The 25,786-nt window shown below is 45.7% G+C and overlaps 1 protein-coding gene across 2 annotated transcripts in view; it reads left to right on the top strand.

Annotated features, from left to right (window-relative positions):
- Positions 1-25,786, top strand: part of PIBF1 (progesterone immunomodulatory binding factor 1) — a 194,208-nt gene that overhangs the window by 153,534 nt on the left and 14,888 nt on the right. For both annotated transcript variants that reach the window (XM_050948385.1, XM_050948386.1), the window contains one exon: positions 13,683-13,767. In XM_050948385.1, coding sequence (XP_050804342.1) covers positions 13,683-13,767 — 85 coding nt within the window. The remainder of the gene's footprint in view (positions 1-13,682; positions 13,768-25,786) is intronic.

Genomic DNA, 25,786 nt, shown 5'->3' with positions numbered 1-25,786 from the left:
CAGCAGCACCTTGGGTGTTCACCAAGTGCATGGCAGTCGTGGCGGCATTCCTGCACAAACGGCAGGTAGAGGTGTTCCCGTATCTCAACGACTGGCTGATCAAAGGCCACTCCAGATCTCAAGTGGAAGCACAGGTCAGCTTCATCAGAAGGACGTTCGACGAACTGGGTCTCCTCCTAAATGAGGTCCCATCAATACTGTCCTCAGGGCAGAGAATAGAGTTCATAGAGGCAGTGCTAGACTCAACTCAAGCCAGGGCATACCTCCCAGAAGCCAGACGGGGTCTCAGGCAGTTCCACACTACTACAGCAAGGAATTGCCTGAAGCTTCTGGGGCACCTGGCTACTTTTACCTATGTAGTACAGCACGCCAGACTCAGGCTTTGCCCACTCCAGTCATGGTTAGTGTCAATATATCGACCAGCTCGGGATGCTTTGAACAGCGTCATAACTCTGCCTTGCTCAATACTAGACTCCCTCCTGTGGTCACTTGACCCACAGGTAGTTTGTGCAAAGGTCCCCTTCACCAGCCCCCAGCTATCCCTCTCATTAGTGACAGATGCATCAGATCTGGGATGTGGTGGACATTTGGGAGACATCAGGACACAAGGCCTCTTGTCTCAGGCAGAGCTCACTCTGCATATCAGTGTCAGAGAACTGAGAGCGGTGCTTCTGGCGTGCCAGGCTTTTGGAGTCCATATATCAGGGAGAAGTATATCAGTCTTCATGGACAACACCTCGGCAATGTTTTATATCGACAAACAGGGATGCATGTTCCTCTCCCCTGTGCTGGGAAGCCCTCATGCCATGGGATTTGTGTAGAGCACTCAATACACCAGCAGGCATCAATACTTCCCTGGGATACAGAACGAGCTGGTGGACAGTCTCAGCAGGTCTTTTCATGGCCATGAGTGGTCTCTGTGGCCAGACATAGGGAGCTCAATCTTCCAACACTGGGGCTTTCCCCAAATAGACATTTGCCACACGCCACAACAGGAAGTGTCACCTATTCTGTTCCTTCCTGAGTCACAACCCAGGATCCATAGCAGATATGTTCCTATTTCCGTGAGGAGGCCACCTCCTATATGTGTTCCTGCTGGTTTCTCTTGTTCACAAGGTGCTCCTCAAGATCCGCAGGGACCTAGTGCAACAATGCGACCTTTGGAGGGACACTACGGAGAGTATCAATTCTGGACAAATTGCTTAGAGCAGGGCAGAAACAGCCGAAGACTGAAGGTCCTTCTCTTCTAAGGAATACTAAACCAGCCAAACAGAGAGGACTTCGATTTTACCCCACTAGCTAACCAGAAGTCATACAAGCAATTCCGTCAGACACTCCAGTTTCCCAGTATCACCACCAGCACCACTCCTTATGGGGATGAATGGTTATTAAAATCAATACCTCAGTAAAAGAAAAAAAATGGTTCTCTCAATCCCAAAGGACCAACCCCAGACCCAGGTCAATATACAAGTCCGATCTTACCCACAAATCACACTGTTGCCAATCCTTTAGAACCTGAAATCTAAAGGCTTATTCATAAAAAGAGAGAAATATAAATGAAAGTTAAAATTGGTTAAATGGACTCAAATACGTACAACAGTTGCAAAGTTCTTAGTTCTTCTTCGAGTGATTGCTCATATCCATTCCAGTTAGGTGTGTGCGCCGCGCGTGCACATTCGTCGGAAAACTTTTACCCTAGCAACTCGGTGGGCCGGCAGGTCGCCCCCTAGAGTGGCGCCATCATGGCGCTTGATATATATCCCTGCCGGCCCACCCGCTCCTCAGTTCCTTCTTACCGCCCGTGTCGGTCGTTGGAACAGTGGAGCGCGGCTTAGCTGACCTCCACTTCCCTAGCTACTCGTAGTTCTCGTATATAGTTATACAGTTATAATTCCTTTATATATATATTTGTATAGTTATACGTTTTTTCTCTGCTAACATAGTTAGATTGATAATTGTTAGCGGGGTTCAGGAAGTAGCCCCTTCCATGAACCCGGTGCCGGAGCCCATGCACGGCTCACCGGGTTTTAAAATGGGCTCGGCCTGCCAGAAGCCGATGCCGAAGGGAGATCCACACGACTCCTGTTTGAAGTGCCTCAGGGAATCACTTGACAGCTAAGTACCCCATTTGCAAGGCTTTTAAGCCGAGAACAAAAAGGAGCGGGACTTTCACTTACCCCTCCACCTTGGGCGCCGAGCGATGATCAAGCGGCTGGCAGAAGCGCCTCCTCGGCACCGGACTCCGCCGGTACTGCCAAGGCCTTTCGGCACCGGCCGTCGCCGGCACCGAAGTCGACTCGGCACCGCTCCCTTCCTCCGAGGTTGAGAGAGCCTACAATTCCTGCTGGTGCCTGACGGCTCCCCGGCACACGCCGTGGTAGAGCCCCCTGCTCCTGCTGCTTCCGTGCCACCTGCATCGCAGCCAGAGAGCTCGCCTAAGTCGGATGGCCCGGCACCGACACCTGCAGAGGCACCGATGACATCGGCACCGTCGATTCCAGTCCCCTAGGGCCATTGAATCCGGTGCCTAACAGCTCCCCGGCACGCGCCGTGGTAGAGCTTACTGCTCCTGCTGCTTCCGTGCCGACTGCACCGCAGCCAGAGAGCTCGTCTAAGTCGGATCGCCCGGCACCGACACCTGCTGAGGCACCAACGACGTCGGCACCGTCGATCCCGGTCCCTCAAGGGCCGTAGAATCCGGTGCCTGACGGCTCCCCGGCACGCGCCGTGGTTGAGCTACTGCTCCTGCTGCTTCCGTGCCGTCGGCACCGCAGCCAGAGAGCTCGTCTAAGTCGGATCGCCTGGCACCAACACCTGCTGCGGCACCGACGACGTCGGCACCGTCGATCCCGGTCCCACAAGGGCCGTAGAATCCGGTCCCTGACGGCTCCCCGGCAAGCGCCGTGGTTGAGCTTCTGCTCCTGCTGCTTCCGTGCCAACGGCACCGCAGCCAGAGAGCTCTTCTAGTCGGATCGCCTGGCACCAGCACCTGCTGCGGCACCGACGACGTCGGCACCGTCGATCCCGGTCCCACAAGGGCCGTAGAATCCGGTGCCTGACGGCTCCCCGGCACGCGCCGTGGTTGAGCTATTGCTCCTGCTGCTTCCGTGCCAACGGCACCGCAGCCAGAGAGCTCGTCTCAGTCGGATCGCCCCGCACCGACACTTGCTGCGACACCGACGACGTCGGCACCGTCGATCCCGGTCCCATAAAGGCCGTAGAATCCGGTGCCTGACGGCTCCCCGGCACGCGCCGTGGTTGAGCTACTGCTCCTGCTGCTTACGTGCCAACGGCGCCGCAGCCAGCTCGTCTAAGTCGGATTGCCCGGCACCGACAACGTCGGCACCGTCGATTCCAGTCCCACAAGGGCCGTGGAATCCGGTGCCTGATGGCTCCCCGGCGCGCGCCGTGGTTGAGCTTATTGCTCCTGCTGCTTCCGTGCCGATGGCACCGCAGCCACACAGCTCATCTAACTCGGATCGCCCGGCACCGACGCCCACCGAAGCTCTGACGACCTCGGTACCGTCGATCCCGGTCCCATGAGGGCCTTCGAATCCGGTGCCTGACAGCTCCCCAGTATGCACTGTGGTTGAGCCTGCTGTTCCCTCCATGCTGGAGGCATTACCAACGGCGAGGGCTCTCATTGCCATGACAGAGTCGATGCTGCCTGACCCCGGCACCGCCGGTGCGGGTAATACAGTCTCTTCATGTGACCATCCTCTGTCAGCACAGCAGAGCGGCACCGTTCATGATCACGGTCCCGCAGACACTCCAGATCCTGTCGGCACGCCCGACACCACTTGCAGTCCCGGTGCTGTTTTCCTCATCGGTACTAGTCGCACTCGCTGCACCGGTCGGTATCCCATTCGCCGACCCGCTATCGGCACCGTTCCGACTCCCGGCACCGCGACAGGTACCTTGACTCCTGTAGCCTCTTCCCGAACCTCGAGATCTCGGTCGACCTCCAGGCACCATTCTGGTTGCGGGTCTGGATCTCGTTCCAGGTACCGGTACGCATCCCGGTGCCGGCTCCCGGTGCCGAGTTGGGCAAGGTCCGATAGAGTCAGAGACTCTGCCTGTGCCTTCTTTTAGTACCTCCATGGCCATCCGGACACGCATGCGTGTCATCCCACATGCGCAGATCTTATGCTCAGGACCACGATTCTCATACGATGGCCAGCGGGCGCCAGCCCCGAAACCGGCCAAGAGTTCGCTGCCGTCTTGGAGGACGGGGGAAAAGAAAAAGGTACCCAGAGCATCCCTCCAGGCCTCGTTCGATGCAGCAGACTCTGCAGCCAGGACTCTGGCCTTTGGTGTCGCCATGAGGTGCATCTCATGGCTCCAGGTTTTAAACCTCCGGCCGGAGCTGCAGTATGCCATTCAGGATTTACCCTTTGTGGTAAAGGCCTTTCGCGGCAAAGACAGCCCCAGGCTGCCAAGCCTAATGGACGATAGGGTCCTAATGCGCTCTCTCAGCATGCATTTGCCAGCGACTAAACGCAGGCCTTTCTGCCCCCACCCGCCATACTCTGTGCCTAGCCAGAGACAGGACTTTGGCAAACGGCGAGGCCAAGGTGGTCGCAGACGAACCTCGCAAGGTGCGCCTGAGGGCGGTGTACCAGTCACAGACCGGGATCCCAATCCCGCTTTCTCCTGGCGTGGCCCTAGTTAATTTCAGATCACTAGATCCTGCGCACGGTGGAGCATAGATACCACCTCTAATTTATTCCAGCCCTGTCCCCGTTCAGGGACCCCTCTCACGAGCAATTCCTCGTACAAGAGGTGCAGACGCCGACGGACGAAAGGGGCAAGGGGTTTTACTCCCGTTATGCCCTAGTTCCCCACTCGAACGCAGGTCTCAGACCTTCCTAGTCCTGCACGGACTCAACCGGTTTAGGATAAGGTTGAAGTTCTGCACGGTATCCCTGGGAACCATTATTCCATCCTTGCCTCCTGGGGGCTACTATGCCGCCCTGGATATGAAGGACGCGTACTTTCGCTACGCCATCTTCCCTCCGCACAGGAGATACCTCCGCCTTCTAGCTGACTGTCAGTACTTCTGGTTTACGGCCATAGTCGCCGCCTACCTTCGCTGATGTCGGATATGCGTTTTTCCGTATCTGGACGATTCGCTTATCCAAGGAGACTCTGAGACACAAACCACTCAGCGCGTGGGCATCGTCACGGTCTTATTCACAGGTCGAGGCCTGATGATCATTATAGAGCAATCCACTCTGGTTCCCACGCAGAGGTTGGACTTCCTAGGAGCTATCTTGGTCTCCTACCTAGCCGGAGCCTGCTTATCACAACTGCGGTTTTAGGCGATGGCAACAATCATCTGAGGTCTGCAGGCTTTCCCAACGACCTCGGCTCGTACTTGTCTCAGTCTCCTGGGTCCATGGTTGCCCGCAAGTTGGTAACCAAACATGCCAAGCTCCGCCTCCGTCCTTTCCAAGTCCGACTCACCTCGGCGTACCACCCGGACAGGGAGCCAATGGTCATGGTAGTCACCGTTCCCTCAAGCACCTTAGGCTCCCTAGAGTGGTGGCTAACTCCCTCCCTGGTGTGGGCAGGGAGGCGGTTTCCTCCGCCCCAGCCCTCACTGCCCCTGACGACGGACGCATCATCTCTCTGCTCAAGTGCTCACGGTCACCTCCGAGCTTAAGGCCTTTGGTCTTCTCGGGAGCTGGCATTCCACTTCAATGCCCCAAAAATGAGAGTAGTCCGCCTGGCGTACCAGGGGTTCCAGCGGCAGCTGCGAGGCCGTTGTATCTCGGTGTTTACAGCCAACACAGCGGCCATGTGCTTCATAAGTATCCAGGGAGGGACATGGTCCCCCCCCCCCACTTTTTTGTCAGGAGGCCATCCATTTCCGGGACTTTTGCATGGCCTACTCGATGGAGCTGGTGACGTCCCTTCTCCCAGGCGTTCGGAACGTCTTGGCGCTTGGACTCAGCAGGCCTTTCCTGTCTTACGAGTGATCACTCTGCCCCATGTGAGGCGTTCTGCTGTCCAGAAGCGGAGATGTTTCCTCACATAGACCTGTTCGCTCACCGAGAGAGCAGAAAATGCCAGATGTTCTGCTCCTTCCAAGGTCTCTCCTCAGGTTCGGTCTTGGGCGCATTCCTGATGCCGTGGAAAGGCCAACTCCATTATGCCTTCCCACTGTTCCCACTGGTTCATTAGGTCCTGCTCAAACTCCGCAGGGGCAGAGCGCGCATCATCATGATCACTCCAGAGTGGTCCAGGCAGCACTGATATACCACGTTGCTCGGCCTGTCAATAACAGACCCAATTACCCTGCCACCCCACCCAGACCTCATCATTCAGAGCAACAACAGGCTTCGTCACTCGGACCTGCAGCCTCTTCGCCTCACGGTGTGGCCGCTGCGTAACTGAGCCGGGGTGACAGGAAGCCTTCCACCTGGTCAACGTACCGGGCCAGGTGGAAGCATTTCTTCTACAGCTGCAATACGCTCGATCTTGCTCCTGCCGAGGTCTCGACCCCCTCTATTTGGCCTACCTCTGGCCTTCAGCGGCAGGTCCTGGCAGTATCATCGCTGAGGATACACTCAGCAACCATCTCTACCTTCCAGCCAGGCTAAGGTGGACGTTCCGCGTTCTCATGCTCTATGGGTTCGAGATCCCTCAAGGGCTTGGAGAGCTTGCACCCTCGGGTGCGCCGCCAGCCCCAACCTGGGACCTCAACCTAGTTTTAATCAGACTTATGTCTCCCCCAGTCGAGCCGTTCACGACTGGCCCTCTGATATACCCGTCTTGGACGACAAACTTTCCTCGTAGCTGTTACATCGGCCAGACGGGTCTCCGAGCTCAGAGCTCTTACGAGGGTTCCGCCGTACACTAGGTTTCACAAAGACAAGGTGCAGTTATGACCGCACCCGGCTTTCCTCCCTAAGGTGGTTTCGGCCTTTCATGTTACCCACAGCTCAACGCAATGGGCACAACCATTGCACTCCTTGGACATCTGTGGAGTGCTCGCATTTATATTGCGCTGCCAGAACCATTTCGTAAGGTGCCCCAGCTCTGTCACGGTAGCGGGCCAAAGGGAGGGCTTGCTTGTTTTCCTCTCAGAGGATCACATCTCGGGTGATGGCAGACTTCCGAACTTGTTATGATTTGGCTCATATTTTCCCCAAGCCACATCATCGTGCAGTTTACCAGGGCTCAGGCTTCATCTGCCGCCTTGCTGGCTCGTGTTCCTACCCACCAGATCTGTCGCGCAGCTCCATTGGTCCTCGGTCCATACCTTTGCTTCGCAGTATGCCCTGGTTCAACAGTCAGGAGATGCTGTAGCCTCTGGCTCAGCAGTTTTCATTCTGCCACATTTCACTCCGACCCCACCGCCTACATAAGGCTTGGGATTCACCTAACTGGAATGGATATGAGCAATCACTCGAAGAAGAAAAGACGGTTACTTACCTTTGTAACTGTTGTTCTTCGAGATGTGTTGCTCATATCCATTCCGCACCCGCCCTCCTTCCCCACTGTCGGAGTAGCCGGCAAGAAGGAACTGAGGAGCGGGTGGGCCGGCAGGGATATATATCAAGCGCCATGATGGCGCCACTCTAGGGGGCGACCTGCCGGCCCACCGAGTTGCTAGGGTAAAAGTTTTCCGACGAATGTGCACGCGCGGCGCACACACCTAACTGGAATGGATATGAGCAACACATCTCGAAGAACAACAGTTACAAAGGTAAGTAACCGTCTTTTCAGGCTTGTTTAAGGCTTGATGAGATTACTGCTGATTTAAATCAATCAAGTCTCTGGAGTACAAACATCCTAGCTTGGATGGGTCATTCAGTCCTTTGTTCGGAGCTTTGTCCACACCAAGCCCTAATGATATTGATAGCTCCAGCCTGGCCACACCAGCACTGATACACATCGCTCCTAGAAATGTCTATGGCAACTCTGGTCACCCCACCACTTATCCGGGACCTAATCACACAGGATCACAGCTGTCTCCAACATACGAATTCGAGTCACTCCATCTCACAGCATGGCAGCTCTATGGCTGAATGCTGTGGAGCTGTCCTGCTCTGATCAAGTCAGACAAGCCCTCCACAAGGGAGACGTACCTGGCCAAGTAGATCTGGTCAGAGCAGCACCATCAGTCTCCGATACTTGCCTTGGTGCAATTTATACTGGACTATCTCCTCCATCTTAAGCAACAGGCACTGTCCATGTCGTCAATAAGAGTTCACTTGGCAGCCATCTGCACCTTCCATCCAGGCGCAGAGGGCTACTCAGTCTTCGCGAATCCAATGGTCAGCCATTTCCTTAAAGGTCTCGACAGACTATACCCACAAGTACGACAGCGTATCCCAGCTTGGGACCTCAATCTAGTCCTTTCCAGACTTACGGGACCACCATTTGAACCACTGGCGACGTGCTCCTTGCTTTCTCTCTCTTACATGGTGATGTTTCTGGTGACAATAACTTCAGCTGGGAGAGTATTGGAGCTCAGGGCCCTTAAAGCAGAGTCTCCTTACACGGTATTCCATAAGGACAATGTTCAGCTCAGATCTCACCTGGCCTTTCTCCCAAAGGTCATCTCCCAGTTTCACATCAACCAGGACATCTTCCTCCCAGTGTTCTATCCTAAGCCGCATTCCAGTGGAAAGGAGCAGAGGCTTCACTCATTGGAAGTCCGCAGAGCGCTAGCCTTCTACATCGAGAGGTCGAAGCTGTTCTGAAAGTCCGTCCAGTTATTTGTGGTGGTGGCTGATAGAATGAAAGGCCTTCCTATGTCATCGCAGCATATCTTATCATGGATCACGTCATACATTCGGGAGTGCTACACTTGGTGAAGGTGCCCACTCCACCGATCACCATGCACTCCACCAGGGCTTAGGCCACCTCAGCAGCATTCCTGGCACAGTTCTCCACACAGGAATTCTGCAGGGCAGCAGTGTGGTTCTCTATACATACTTTCACTATGCACTGTGCGATCACTCAGCAGGCCAAAGACGATGTGGCCTTCGAACGAACTGTACTCCAGTCAGTGGATGACTCTGACTCCACCTCCTGAACTTTGGCTTGTGAGTCACCTGATTGGAATGGACATGAACAAGCACTTGAAGAAGAAAAAACTATTACTCACCTTCTCGTAACTGCTGCTCTTCGAGGTGTGTTGTTTATGTCCATTCCAATACTCACCCTCCTACCCCTCTGTTGGGGCAGCCGGCAAGAAGGAACTGAGGAGGTGGAGGGTTGGCAGGGCTCTATATTGGGCACCATGAAAGTGCAGGTCTAGGGAGTGCCCAGACCGACCCTATGGACGCTGCTAGGGGAAAATCTTCCAGCTGGCATGCATGCGGCGCACACACACCTGATTGGAATGGACATGAATAACACATCTTGAAGAACAGTTACGAGAAGGTGAATAACCGTTCTTTATTTTTCTTCTGAGGACTCTCTCCAGTTAAAGGCAGAGGGACCAAAGGATATTATTAAAATGAAAGCCTGATTTAATACTTTACATTCCAATGCTTTCATTGTTTTTCCTTTTTGTTTTCCGTACTTCTAGTAAAAGGTTAGAAAACTTTTTAACAGTGGGTTTGCCATGGTGCTAAATAGACATTTTTGTATACCAACTCCAACTATTGTTTAAAACTTTAATGTTGGACAGTTTCAGGGTTATGTTAACACCTTTGACTCTTTGGGCCTATTTATTCCATCTAAATTAATAAAGCAGTGTTGCCCAGGAATTCATGGTAATAACCATCAAATAAACGATTGGTTGTTGAGACTGCTAAGGGTTAGTGTGCTCCTTTCTGACATCAGAGTTGATGTCTTTCTCATGGACATGCACTCTTATCTCAGATTGGGATTTTTGGTATTTGCAGTGGGGATGCATTGAAACCTTTTCCTAGTGTCTATTAGTGGCAAATATTCCTTGACAGAAGACTAAATAAATATGTTAAAACTTAATTCATTGGCTGATGAGGGTTTGTGGCCTCCCAGTTCTAGGGGATTTGGGAGCTGAGGTAATTGTCCTCAAGCAGATTAGAAAGAAACCACTAGCACTGATGAAAGTTTGGCCATGTGCAATCTTGATCTCTTAGCCCAAGATTTAGAGCCTTTTCCAGCTGGGATGCAGAGATTATTGGCATGTTGGATGCTGTGATTTGGAGTGCCAAGTCAGGATCTTTGTTAATGGTAATGAAGAAAAATAAGCTGCTTCCCAAAATTGACTTTGGAAGGACTTCCTGCTCTCTGATATTATTTGGTAGTTACCAGTATGCATGTTAATAAAATTGTCTCTGATAGCTCCACTTTTCCACTAATGTGTGTGTATCTTATCTGCTATATTTGCAGTAGCATGCACATTTTTTTTCCTTTACTCCAACAATGGATGAAGACCAAGAACAAAGCAGTTCTAAATCTGGAAACTGGCACTTTCTGATAATTCTGTATTCACAGTAATGACTGAAGACTGAGGCCAGATCTACACTAGAGTTAGGTCATCGTAACCATAAGGCAGTTTACGTCAATGTAACTATGGCCTGGTCTACACTAGGAGGGGTGTCAATGTAAGGTACACAACTTCAGCTATGGGAATACCGTAGCTGAAGTCAGTGTATCTTATTCCGGCTTACCTCCCGTCCTCATGGTGTGGGATCGACGTCCGCGGCTCCCCCATCGACTCCACTACTGCCACTCACTCCAGTGGAGTTCCGGAGTCGACGAGGAGCACGTTTGGGGATTGATATATCACGTCTAGATGAGATGCGATATATTGATTCCCGATAAATTGATCGCTACCTGCCGATACTGCGGGTAGTCTGGACGTACCCTATGTAAGTGTCTACATTAGAATGGTACTCCCACCAATGAAAGTCATAGAATTGTAGAAGATTAGGATTGGAAGAGACTTCAGCAGGTCATCTAGTCCAGCACCCTGCTCAAAGCAGGACCAACCCCAACTAAATCATCCCAGCCAGGGCTTTGTCAAGCTGGGCCTTAAAAACCTCCAAGAATGGAGACTCCATCATCTCTCTAGGTAACCCATTCCAGTGCTTCACCACCCTCCTAGTGAAATAGTTTTTCCTAATATCCAACCTAGACTTTCCCCATTCCAATCAGGTGACTCACAAGCAACTTGAGACCATTGCTCCTTGTTCTGTCATCTGCCACCACTGAGAACAGCCTAGTTCCATAACAGCTAGTTATCTCATCACAGAAGGCAATCAGTTTGGTCAGGCATGACTTGCCCTTTGTGAATCCATGTTGACTGTTCCTGATCACCTCTCTCTCCTCCAAGTGCTTCAAAACAGATTCCTTGAGGACCTGCTCCATGAGTTTTCCAGGGACTGAGGTTAGGCTGACTGGTCTGTAGTTCCCCAGATTCTCCTTCTTCCCTTTTTTAAAGATAGGCACTATATCTACCTTTTTCCAGTCATCTGGGACTACACAAGTTGCCCACTACATCAACCTAATAACTCCATCTCTTCAAAAGGCGTAACGCTTAGATCGATGTAGTTAGGGAAATGCATTAGTTACATCACCTGTTGGCTGTCAGCCTTGCACAGGGCTCACAACCTGGAGCCCCACCACTGGAATTGACAGCCGCTGCCACCTCCCAGTTAGGGACTGAGCAGGGGCGGAGGGACAGCCTGAGCCTGGCTGCCTTCCGGTGAGGAATTGAGGAGCTGGGTAAGAGGAGCCCGAGCCCAGCCGCCTCCTGGTTGCTGTAGATTGACCTAACTTATGTCAACTTAATTTGATAGTGTAGAAAAGCCCTGAGTTAACAAAACTAAACGAAACAGCATAGTTTCATCCTTAAATTTGCTCATAAGCAAAAATTAGAACAATGTTATAGCTTCACTTTATGGAGTAATCATGGTGTGTTGATTCAAAAGGGAAAGAAGCAGTATAACTGGAATTTATTTTATTCAGCAGATGAAACTGAACTTCAGACATGAGCTTCTGACTAATAATTAACAGTGAAATATACTCTTGTGCAATATACTGTATAAAGTATACAAGGAACTTTATGTTGTGGTTTCTTTAAGTTTGTGAGTCATGCATAAGAACTCCAACTTTGAAAGCTTGGTTTCTGCTGTTTATAAAATATGTAAGTCCAAGAAAAACTGAAGTATCACTGAGTAACAAGACATGCATATAGAAAGAACACTGAGTTTGGCAGCTTCAGTATGTGTTAAAAATGACAGAGGATAAAAGTACTGCCTAAATTAAAAATATATAATTAAAATAGTTTAAAATGTAGTGAGGCTTTGAAACTATAGCTCAAGCAGTATGAATCAAATTGCAGGACACTTCCTGGGAAAGTAATGACTGCCTGGAAGGAGCTGGTGGCTCTAAAGCTCAATCAAGGGCTATTTACTTGAACAGGTTGTTAATTCCCAGGAAGTACCCAAATCCAAAATCGATGTTGCTGTTCTAAAATGGAAAAAGCCATAGGTATATGGCCATTTTTAAAAAATGTATGATGCAGTAGATTGATCATTTCTATAAAATTTATACTCTGAACATTAAACATTTGGTGTGCTTGAATCATATCTAAATAATTCCATTCAGTTTATTATGTGTTTCCTTCTTAGACTGCTTCTGAGTTTCATAACCTGTTTTTACTGCTATATGACTAATCATTTTACTGTGGTGTTGATTTCAAGTTTAACCTGTTGTGAAGATTATTTGGTTTGGTCATGTGATGCTGACATCAGTCCCCTTTTTCTGAATTCTTGGGACTATGGAAACAAAATTGGGCAACAGCATATACAAATCTTACGAGTCTGACAATCTGGCATTTATTCTTGGAGTCTGACACAAAAGCTGAATATGGAAATACATTTAATTATACTAGAAGAGTAGCTGCCTAGAATCAGAATTTGGAGAGAAGAATTGTTTTACAAGTTAATACAGTGATGTAAGATAACAAAAGGAAGGACAATTAAAATTAAGCATGACACTGGGTCTTTGATACATCCCATTGTTCCTAAGTTATACATGTGTTCAAGATAAACCTGAGATTGTGGGTGCTACTATAGTAGTAAATAATATGTGGCAAAAATAATTTTTTTACTACTTCTGCAGAGACCATAAAGTTAGGAGAGTGCAAGTTGGACTCTATTCCTTCTTATGCATCATCAGCAGAATTATTTTTAAAAATCCAATTACATAGCCGTCAGTTACACCAGCACAAATCCAGTGGAGGCAAAAAATTACACAGCAGAGTGAGGGTTTAATATGGTTTGCCAAACCTTTCTACTGGTGGTGATGCATAAGAATTAGAGAATACCTCAGGTTCAGGTTTGAGGACTAGGGGTAAACAAATCTATTTTTGCTTGTAAAATGGAGAAAAAATTATCTAGAAGTAACTGACGCAATAAAAATAGAATTCTATGATGCCACTTCTAAAGAGAAGAATCACACTTTAAATCAAATCAGTTTTGTTTTACTGTGGTGTTGTATTTAAATGAATCAGTTCTGTTATTTGATTAAAGCAAGCATTCACATATACCTATCTTTTCAGATGCATTAACAACCTACAATTTTTGAATAAAGGATTATTTTATACAATTGCTTGAGCACATTCATTGTTTCCAGTATTTAGTCTTAAAAATGCATGTTTCAACCAGACAAGATTAGAAGAGATTATCCGTTGCTATTACTGTATTTCCTATCCTCTTTTCTACCAGCCTTTTAAATAAAGAAAAGACAGCTTTGCTGCGTGTCAAGAATCAAATGGCAGCAGATTTGGAAAGACTTCTAAATCATCGTGAGGTAATCTTCCTATTTTAGCATAACTTTACCATAGATGTTTTTCTGCAATTAAAACTTGGGAAAGTTATATTTTATATTTTATAGATTTTAGAACTATATAGGTAGTGTGTCAGCTGGGCACTTAGAAAAGGGAGTTCTGTCATCTTACTCGTGTGATGCTGGGCAATACACTTACCTTTTCTGTCCCTGAGTTTCCTCACCTGTAAAGTAGTTATTTTATTACTTACCTGCCTATTGTTAGTTAAACTGTTGATAAAGTGCTTTGGGTTCTTTGATGAAAGATGGTATACAATGCAAAATATTATTTTATACTGTATTTAAGAGTCCATTGTACATTAGCTCTCAAAAATGCTGTTAGGTCACTCTTAGTAAATTTATTGGAAGCCTTCTTTTAGGATGCATAACTTTTCTTGGTAAAGATTGCAAAGTTGTGATGCATATGCAATAAAAATGTGCAAATAGAAAATATACATATATTTTATGTAGTATCCTTAATATATGGTATTACACAGTGCTTTAATAGAAAGATTATTCATTCTCTCATCTAAAATAGTGTTACTATAATAGGAACTTTTTAAACATGTGTTTATGGAAGCAGTACTAGGCACCTAAAGGTAAAAGTAGTTCAATTGATTATGAAGAAATACTTAGAACCTTTAAACTAGATTTTTACATTAAGATAAGTGCCAGAAATTGTCTCTTATTAAAGATAAAATTTGTGAGGCAGTGATGAATAGACCCATCTCAGTGCTTCAACCGTGCCAATGCGTGGAAGGGGGGGTAATATCTTTTATTCATCCATAGAAAATGGGACAGCATCAACACTGGTCTCATCCGTTGCACTTGCTAAACTTGAAACCATACTTGATATGGAGTAGGGGTCCCCTCTCAGGATTTTTCTGATAGTTCTAAATAGGGAGGTCAATTATCAGCTGGTAGTTTAGTAGCAACATATTGCAGATCACAAGCTCAGTTTTTTGCAGAGGCCCCAATCCTGAAACCCTACACTCATATACTAGTTACTGTACTCAGTGGAGCTCTGTGCAGATATAAGGATCTGCTTGTGTGGAGCTCAGCGCAAGAGTGGGATCAGAAAGCAATTAAAGGCAAAAATAAGCTAATAGCTTAGACTTGGGGTGTGAAAAGTTGGCCTGAAATCTGAATGAAATTAAAATTCTCCCTAAAGAAAGATGAGTTTTTAGTAGCAGTACCAAAAATAATTCTATCTTTTGTGGTAGAAAAGTGTTGTGTGTTCCCACAGCACTGAATCAGCCGTGAGATTTCTAATTGGATTAGAAAAAGGGGAGGGAGATGCCCCGGTCTGCTGTTCTGTTCTCCTGTTTTTAGATTCTTAAACTGTGCATATTACCGTGAAATTTGACACCTTCCAGAGTTATGAATAAGGAGATAGCATCAGTCATTTGAAATTTCCTCTTCATTCCTTCCCTAAAAGGGTGTTTTCTGTTTTTTAGCTGTGTGTGCATAATGGGAAGGCCAGAGTGAAGAAATGAGTGTTAGGGCTTGTCTCCATGACAAATTACTCTGAATCTACAGCGCAGCAGATTGCCACAAAGTAACATTCCATGTGGACACTGCTACAGCACACCAAAAATCCTGGAATGCAACTTGCTTAATTAAATCTTTTCTTTTTGCGTAGTTTGTTTTAGAACTCTGCTGAGTTCTCTGCTTATTAGCGTATTTAATCCAAAAAAAAGGAGAGTTTTTAAATAGACACTTAAGTCTTCACACACCACTCTCACCTCCCATACTGGGAGGTATCTCTCCTGTAATGGCAGATTCTAAGTCACCAGGTTTCTACAACTGTCCCTCATGTGACAACTATGGTGGCCCCAAGGTCTCCCAAGACACGGCATTGCCCCAGCAGACGTTGCTGTTCAAAAGATTCCAATCTCTCATGCATGGTACATGTACACACCTAGAGTGGAATCTGTGTGGACAACACATCTCAATGAGCCACAGTTTCTGTAAGGTAATTAACTGTTCTTTCACTTCAGAATTAAAATTTCTGATAAAACAGTATGAAACTTATTGTTCTTTAATTCTCATTTGAAAAGGTTAAAAATCTTTCCATACTGAACCAGCTTATGTAGTCCTCTGATTTAACTTATTTTCAGAATGGATTTATTTTTATAACTCTGAATTGATTGTATTGCTTTTGAAAGGTGGCAGACCTAAAGAGCCTTGAGATTGAAATCCTCTAACAATAAAGCAGAAAGCAACTGTGTGTGCTTCCCAATACTACCCCAGCAGAAATGTGCCTCTTCTTTGATGTTGTGGGATGCTGTGTAGGTGTGTCAGACATGTATTCACTCTGCCTGTTGCTTCTGATTTTTGCTAACCCAAATTCAGATTTCACAATTATGATTAGACTTGGGGCAAATGCCTAATACCTTTCAACTTGTTTGAGTTGGTATTTATGTTTAGCTTAATTTCATGAAGCAGAAAAAATAATCAACCAGAACATTAAAATGATCAACTTATATCAAACCCAACTCACTCTTCCCTTCCACCGAAATTTAAATTATAACTATTATAAAAATAAGATTGTTTCAATAGACAAAATCAATATTGCATTATTTCATCTAATTTTGTTTGTTGAATGCAGTCTTAATAAAAAAACAAACATTTGAAAAACTAAAACGACCAGGTTTTGGGTTACAGCTGACCTGGACCACAACTGAACCAGATGTTTAGTAGTGGAGTTTATATTTTCATTTTTTTTTAATCTAGTAAGGAATTCTTTTTTTTTAATGTAACTTTCAGGTAAGCATGTTTTGAGGGTAAATTCATATGTATTGTCTCAATTCTAATCTGAAATACAGAGCTGCAGACCTTTGAAAATTCATTACTGTGCACAGAAAATACTGCATTCCCTAAGAAACAAAATGTGAACCAAGGTATAACAAGTTAAATTTGAGACAGGTGTCTGTCATGTTTATATAGTAAATATAAAGGCAAAAATTAATTTTCTTAAATGCTGTTTTTAGTGTTCATATTTCATGATCCATTGAGCAAATGTTGAAATATCAGTTTCTCTAGCAAGGTAATCCTCTGCCCTACCCCCCTTGCTATTGTAGAGCAGCAGGGTTTTTTTAAAACAGTTTGCTTTAAACAAGTTAATTCTAATTATTTTGGTAACTTGATGTGACCACTTTGATATGACTATGAAATTCTATGTTCTGTTGTGAGACAGATGTAGAGTTCCAAACTATAGTTAGTCTTCTCTTTTTTATTTCTGTTTCACTTCCTGGAAAAGTTTTGTCTGTGTTAATTCTGTAGTTATAAATTAATCTATAAACATACAGAGATTTAGTTATTACCAAACTGTAGTTAAGTCACTGTAACTTAAAAGAACAATCACAGAAAGCCCCATTATCTAAGATAATTGTATGGCATAATTTAACAAGGGGAGAAAATTGCTTTCATGGATTTCTATGGATGCTTTTAAGAATTGATTATTGCAGTTTGATATACTGTCATTTCCTTATAATAACTGTGTAAAACAGTTTTGTCTATCTTTTCTACTAAATTATATGAAAAGGGGATTATTTGAGACATTGCTTCTTTTTCTGCCAATGAGAATTGTAATTGTGCATTCTTATGTCTGGATTAGATTTTAGAATGTTTCGCATATTAATTCTTTAGTGTCTAACTTTGTGAGTTGGTTGGGGATAGGAGGCTGGGATTGTTTGTTATAACCTGCATTGTGTCAATTTCACACACAATTTCATTCTCTAATCTGACAATTATTGTTAATTTAAGATCTGGCCCAAATCAAACTCCAGATACAAACTCACCCTGATTTTTGAAAAAATTGCTTCTGAAACTGAATTTTATGGATTGTCCTCTATCCTTTTAGGGACCAAGCCAAAACCCTGAAATTGGGAAAAGTTATTTTCCAAACTTTGTAGTTTAAACCCATCAATACTGGTAATATTAAAAAAAAAAGTTTTTAAATGGATTATCTGAAGAATGACCTGAAGTGGAGTCTAATGAAGTAAGTTTTAGAAATGTGTATTAAATGGTCTGAATTGCCAGTTTGAGAAGTAGTCAGCAGATTATTAATTCAAAATTAATTTCTTCCTTTTGCACTTCTCAGAACTTCCAGCCCCACTCATATTGCCAGCACGCAATTAGACATGCCCCATCATGCAGCATTCTAGTGATACCAAATCAGCCATTGTATCCTGCAGTTGACTAGAGCCAGCCTCCAGGAGTATGTCTCCACAGCCTGCGGGAGTGAGTCTCCCAGCCCAGATTGACAGACTTGGGCTAGTGGAATTTGCCCTAGCACTCTAAAAATAGCTGAAGTTGTGGCTCAGGATGGAGCTTGGGCTCTGAAGCCCACCCTCCTCCCTAGTGTGTTAGGTAAGTGAGAGAAGGGTTTCAGTGTTGTGGAGTTTTGCAAGGAGTCTAGTAATGTTTCCACCATGAGGTGTAAAATAATAGTGTGTTGCCAAAACTATGCAACATTGGTTAATAAAAATAAAAAAAATAAAAAACTGTTGATCCACATAGGCTGTCTCTCATCTGAAGTAGTTTGCTGGTTAATATGATTTCACCACTGTAATGTATACTAAGATGTCACTCACAGTGACAGCCAGCAATGCAAGAAGGGCTGGATAGCATGGAACCTAAACAATAACAACACGGCTTAGGCAAGTTTGAATCTGATTGCATGCTGAATGCCCTTCTCACCATGGGTATTAAGGGAAATCAACAAATATTTCCCAAATTGATGTTGTTTTGTCAAATTCCTTTGCAGATCACTTTTAAAAAACAGATAAAAATAGAATTATTGATGATGTTTTTACAATAGAATCTTTTACCTGGGCCCTCTATAAAGGATAAAGTTTATTCACTGAAAAGAGAGACAGAAATAGGGTGCATATTTGAGGGAAGTGGATAAGGATTAAAAAATGCAGCTACTGTTCAAAGAATAAAAAAGGGAAGGCAGAGAAACCAAGAAATACAATTAAGGCAAAAAGGATCATTGTATGCATAAGAGCTACAAAATGTCTTTATTGTATTCGTTTTCTTTGTTTTTTTTCCTCTACCTTTCATCACCTTGTTTCTATTCCTAAAGCAACCATATTTTTGTACTTTTAAGGCAGATCTCCTCCACTGGTTATATTGTGTTTTGAATTCCACCAAACAGCACTTTAGTATTTGATTTATTGAAATCTTTTTACACGATGGCTCTATTTGGCTGATCTCAGCTAGTTTATAGTTTATCGGTGATCTACCAGAAAACACCATCCTGGCCACTGTGGATGTAGAAGCCCTCTACACCAACTTTCCACACAAAGATGGACTACAAGCCGTCAGGAACAGTATCTCCGATAATGTCACAGCTAACCTGGTGGCTGAATTTTGCAACTTTGTCCTCACCCACAACTATTTCACATTAGGGGACAATATATACCTTCAAGTCAATGGCACTGCTGTGGGTACCTGCATGGCCCCACAGTATGCCAACATTTTTATGGCTGACTTAGAACAATGCTTCCTTAGCTCTCGTCCCCTAATGCCCCTACTCAGTTTGCGCTACATTGATGACATCGTCATCATCTGGACTCATGGAAAAAAAAACCCTTGAGGAATTCCACCATGATTTCAACAATTTCCATCCCACCATCAACCTCAGCCTACACCAGTCCATACAAGTGGTCCATTTCCTTGACACTACTGTGCTAATAAGTGATGGTCACATAAACACCATCCTATACCAGAAACCTACTGACCATTATACTTACCTGCATGGCTCCAGCTTCCATCCAGGACACACCACACGATCCACTGTCTACAGCCAAGCTCTAAGATATAACCATATTTGCTCCAGTCCCTCAGACAGAGACAAACACCTACAAGATCTCGATCAAGCATTCTTATAACTACAATACCCACCTGCTGAAGTGAAAAAACAGATTGACAGGGCCAGAAGAGTGCCCAGAAGTCACGTACTACAAGACAGGCCGAACAAAGAAAATAACAGAACACCACTAGCCGTTACCTTCAGCCCCCAACTAAAACCTCTCCAGCGCATCATCAAAGATCTACAATGATCTACATCAAAGTTCCTGAAAGATGATCCCTCACTCTTACAGATCTGGGGAGACAGACCTGTCCTCGCTTACAGACAGCCCCCCAACCTGAAACAAATACTCACTAGCAACCACACACCACAGAACAAAAACACTAACCCAGGAACCTATCCTTGCAATAAAGCCCGATGCCAGCTCTGTCCACATATCTATTCAAGTGACACCATCATAGGACCTAATCACATCAGCCATTCCATCAAGGGCTCATTCACCTGCACATCTACCAGTGTGATATATGCCATCACGTGCGAGCAATTCCCCTCTGCCATGTACATTGGCCAAACCAGACAGTATCTACGCAAAAAAATAAATGGACACAAATCTGACATCAGGAATCATAACATTCAAAAACCATTAGGAGAACACTTCAGCCTCTCTGGCCATTCAGTAACAGATTTAAAGGTGGCAATTTTGCAAAAGAAAAGCTTCAAAAACAGACTCCCATGAGAAACTGCTGAACCTGAATTGATATGCAAACTAGATACAATCAATCTAGGCTTAAATAGAGACTGGGAATGGCTGAGCCCTTACACACATTGAATCTATTTCCCCATGTTAAGTATCCTCAGAGCTTCTTGTCAAACTGTCTTAAATGGGCTATCTTGATTATCACTACAAAAGTTTTTTTGCTGACAACAGTTCATCTTAATTAATTAGCCTCTTAGAGTTGGTTGGGCAACTCCCACCTTTTCATGTTCTCTGTATGTATATATATATCTCCTCACTATATGTTCCATTCTTGCATCCGATGAAGTGGGCTGTAGCCCACGAAAGCTTATGCTCAAATAAATGTGTTAGTCTCTAAGGTGCCACAAGTACTCTTGTTCTTTTTGCGGATACAGACTAATGCGGCGGCTACTCTGAAACCTAGTTTATAGTGAGGTTCTATTTCCAAGGCAAGGCTGCTTACCATCTTAACACTAACAAAAGGCATTTACATAGAACCAGAAATAGTGTAACATATATTAAGAATAAAAATTACACCTTCAAAAACAGAAAGTAACTATTAAAAATGGTTTAATCTTGCAGCATATTCATCTTATATCTTTTACAGAAAGAAGGATTTTTTAACACAGCCAGCAGATATTCAGTCTATAAATACTTATTAAATTAAGTATTATGGTTTTGAATGGCTAGTTCTGTAATGAAACATTATCACTGTCAGTCCTGCTTTTTATTTGGATTAATTACCCATATTACACTAGTATTTCTTGGTAGGATTTACCTTATGTTGCCTATTTTTTCTATGTAAGCACTGCTACATTATACGGAAGATGTTAAGGTTTCTAGGCTTTCACTCCTGCCTGCTTAGGACCTTATCCTGCAAACCAAGCACACATGGAAATCTTACTGAAGTCACTGAGAGTTCTATGCATGGTAAGTTTCTGGGGTCAGGCCTTAAGGTATGTCAATACTGCAATGTAAATTCAAGTCAGCAGACCCTGGGTTAGAGAACCTAGGGTTTGAACGTCTACACTGATTGTCAACCCTAGGTTAAGAATTTCCTAACCCAGGCCTGAACCCGGGGCTATGGCAACCACACTGCAGAACACAAACCTGAGTCAAACCAACCATATCCCATACTCCCTCGTGCCCTCCTAAGATGTGGCTGCTGTAGCCATTTGACCATGGTGCAGTGTGGGAAAGCCTGACTGTCCACCCTGCACATTATAGGAAGTTTGAACAGCCTGCCAACAAATCCTGTTGAGCAGCCATTTAGGTCTGTGCACTCCTAGCAGCCAGAGACAGCAATATGGAGGAGGCAACATTTGAAGAACTTTTTGCATGTGCTTTCATTCCTGTATCAGGAAAAGGACAGAGCTGTGAGACGCTGGTGGACATTTCAGCAATGTTTTCTGACTCACCAAAGGCACCTGAAGGAGTTTATAATGAAACAGAAGGAAGGGGGAGGAAGAGGAGGGCATGGACACAGCAGACTTGAACTGGCTGATGCTGCTCATGACACTTCGATTAGCCCCTGACTGGTGCTTCTGGAGCAGGACTACAAGCATAGACTGGTGAGATCACATTGTTAAGCAGACCTGGGATGACAGAAATGGGTCCAGAACTTTCACATGAAGAAAGTAGGTTTCAGGAGCTTTGTGATCAGCTTGCCTCAACCCTCCAGCGTAAAGACACACCCATGAGGGTGGCCAAGTCGGTCCAGAAATGGGTTGCTGTAACTATCTGGAAGCTGGCTATCCCAGACTGCTATAGGTTGCCAACCAGTTTCGTGCTGGAAAGTTGACTGTGGGTAAAGTGATGGTGGAAGTTTCTGAGGCAGTCAGGCATGTGATTTACTGTAAACTGGTGGGCATAAAAGATATTCCTGAAGTAATTGCTGGCTTTGAGAGAATGGGGTTTCCAAACTGCACCAGGGCCATTGACCCAGATCGCTATGTGCAGGAGCACAGAAAAACTCCTTGTGGAATTTCAAGGGCATAAAATTGTTACTTTTTTGAACTTCAGTATACTGTGAGAGGGATACTTCAGACCATGGACACTCACAAAGAAAAATTGGTTCATCCACCTTTCCTACACTGAGTTTGAGTATAACAACGCCAATCATGCCTCCATTGGCCGAAGCCCCTCCTTCACCAGTTGTGACTTTTATCCCTGTTTCCACTCTGCACTGCCAACAGCTTCCAAAAATCCTGGGCTTACCAATATGGTTTGGCAGATCCACTGCATCCAGGAAGAGCAAAAGCATCACCTCGAAGACACTAAGGAGACCTATAAATAACATGCAGACCTCCAGAGATGAGAGGGTCTGGTCTTAACGAAGGATCAGAAGGAATGGCTGTCTACCAAGAACCTCCACACAGGCAGGCCATCTCACAAACGGGACCAACAAATTAACCCTCATCACTTTTAAGCTCCACTTACCTAAGTCTCTCAGAATACATCCCATTTTCTATGTCTCACCCTTGAAAGAGTTAACGGAAAACTTGTTCCCTGACCAGATTCAGTCACTGCCTCCACCTGTTCAGGTCCAAGGTATTGAGGAATACTTAGTCCATGCCACCCTGTACGCTGAGTTGAGGTGAGGAAAGTTATGGTACCTTGTGGATGGTGAAGGTTATGTCCCTGAGAAGCAGTCTGGAGAACCTGCCAGTCATGTACATGCCCCTGAACTGGTGGAGAGGCTTTCCACAAGAGCCACCTAGACAAGCCCAGTCTAGTGACACCTCGGTGTCGTCCCTGAGGGGGACCGATGTAAGGATCTGCAGAGCTATAACCTGCGGTCTGCTGGTCACTGACCAGCCGCAGTCCATGGGCTTTGAGCCTGGTGGGGCCCAGCACTACAGGATGTGCCGCTCACAGAAGGCCTGATTGACAGTGCTCCCAGGGCCCCAGTTGGTCTGGGTGCCCTACTTAAGCCTGAAGGGGACACCAAGCAGCGGTCTGTACAACTAGGAGGATCCCCAGCCCAGCCAGCTTCTACCACAGACCCTCCTCCTTTGCCTTGCTTTGGTTCCTGGCTCTGACTTCAGCTCTGCTCCTCTGCTCTGGTTTCTGGCTTCCAACTCTGGCTCTGTTCCTCAGCTCTGGCACCATTTTCTAGGCCTGATCACCCACATCCTGGCCATGAAAGTCTGTGGTAGAAGTGGGAGTTGAACGAGGAGCTCTTGAATCCTCTTCCAGTTCTCAGTCATAACCATTCTTCCTCCCTTAGTTATGTTTTTCTCCAGTTTAAGAATTTGGGAAGAAAATATTGTCAGTTTTTTCTACTTTACTTAAAATAATGATAAAAATTAATATTTGTTAGACACTTTCTTTCCACTGTTTATTAACTTGTTTTACTACTTATGAACTGGGGTTTTTTAAACTTGGAAGTAATGTAATTAATCCACTTGCCTAAATGATTTTGACAGACTAACTAGACTTTTGTTCTGTATTGTCCTGAGAATTTAGGGCCAGGTTCAGTTTTTAAAAATCTGCCCTTGAAAGGGAAGGAGGCCACACAAAGGCTCTGAAAAATCATTTTTCAAAGACATTTCTTTTACAGCATGGAAATCAAACATATCTTTTTTAACTGAACCCTTGAAAGGATACTTTGTCTACATTTCTCATAATTGAACCTGCTACACATGCACACACTACTTTATAAAAGCTGTTCTCAAACTGTGGTCCTTGGGGCACTTTCTGATGGACCTAGAAAGGTGGCAAGTCATATGGTGCTGGCTCCTCATTCACTTCAGCCACTTGTATAGGCATATGGGCTCTTGTAGAAGCAGCTAGAAATAAAGAGGAGTCATCATCCAAGCTCTCTTTCCTAGAAGCCATTACTACTTAGCTAGAAGAGAAGAAAAGGGAGCTTCCCTGAGGGTCTAGAACTGGTAGCAGAGTTAGTAGAAAAAACTGGTAGCTGTGTTTTGGCCAGAGAAGAACAGGACCAGGCAGCTGGGCAACATGTGCCAAGGAGAGGACCAAGTATCAGAGGGGTAGCCATGTTAGTCTGTATCCACAAAAACAACAAGGAGTCCGGTGGCACCTTAAAGACTAACAGATTCATGGAGTTAAAATTACAGATGCAGGCATAAATATACTCACACATGAAGAGAAGGGAGTTACCTTACAAGTGAAGAACCATTGTTGACAGGGCCAATTCAGTCAGAGTGGATGTGGTCCACTCCCAATAACTGATGAGGAGGTGTCAGTACCAAGACAGGGAAAAACTGCTTTTGTAGTGAGCTAGCCACTCCCAGTCCCTATTCAGGCCCAAATTAATGGTGTTAAATTTGCAAATAAATCGTAGCTCTGCAGTTTCTCTTTGAAGTCTGTTTTTGAAGTTTTTTTGTTGAAGTATAGCTACTTTTAAATATGTTATAGAATGTCCAGGGAGATTGAAGTGTTCTCCTACTGGCTTTTGTATGTCGTCATTCCTGGTGTCTGATTTGTCTCCATTTATTCTTTTATCCATAATTCATTTATTCTTCTGGTATGTGGGTCATAATAGCATCCAGAAGTTTCTATGCTTATGGAGCTTATGCACCTATGGAGCCCAGAGAGCCACCCTCCCAAGTAACCACCTTCCTCACTGTGTTTCTCTGCCTGCAGTTGATTAAGTTCCAAAGGCCTGTTAGCCTTCTATATCCCATGCCAGCATCCTAGGGGAGAGCAGCAACCGTGTTTCCTCCTCATTATGCTTCCCCTGTAGTCTGGGCCATAAGGTTTCTCTTCACTGGATAGAAGAAAGTGCTAGGGGCTTTTACCCTTCTTTGTCCCTTTGAGATTTGGGGTCTCCCCAAGTGTCTGTGCCCCCATAATTCAGTCCCATTAACCTGTTACCCACATCTCTACATGTCCTCCTTTTATCTCGATGTATCCCTTTTTCCCCTACTGTGCCTCTTGTTGGATCCCCTGATCCCACACTATCTCATTCCCTCTCATCTTTGACATTGGTGCAACAGAACGGGTGGCGAAATGGGCCACCTGCACAAATATCTCTCTCTCTCTCTCTCTCTCTCCCCCCCCTACACACTAGTCACACAATTGAAGTGCGGCCTGCTCTGGTTTAAACTGTAACTGAATTGTGCTGAGGGAGAGTGGCTGGTGGCAACTTAGTTCAGAGAGCCACTGCATTGGAGGGACGCTATGGAGCCATTGACTGTAGCAGCAGCCAGAGGTGGATTAGGGTTTTGTGGGGCCCTGGGCCAGAGCAGTCGCGCCCTCCCTCCCCCCCACCCCACCCCATACATCCGCCGGGGAAATGGGGTCGGGGCACGGAAGCAGGGAAAGTTCCCACGTCCTGACCCCACTCCGCAGTATAAGCGCCAGGCGGGTGGGAAGAGTAGGGCAAGCCTCCATGCCCCGACTCCGCTGCCGGGCAGAGTGGGCCCGGTTTGCACAGTGGCTAATCTGCCACTGACAGCAGCTTCCATATGCAAAAG

Source organism: Gopherus flavomarginatus, chromosome 1 (assembly GCF_025201925.1).
Source record: "Gopherus flavomarginatus isolate rGopFla2 chromosome 1, rGopFla2.mat.asm, whole genome shotgun sequence".
NCBI lineage: Eukaryota > Metazoa > Chordata > Testudines > Testudinidae > Gopherus > Gopherus flavomarginatus.
The sequence above is the reverse complement of the archived record's forward strand: the minus strand, read 5'-3'. Positions and strand labels throughout refer to the sequence as shown.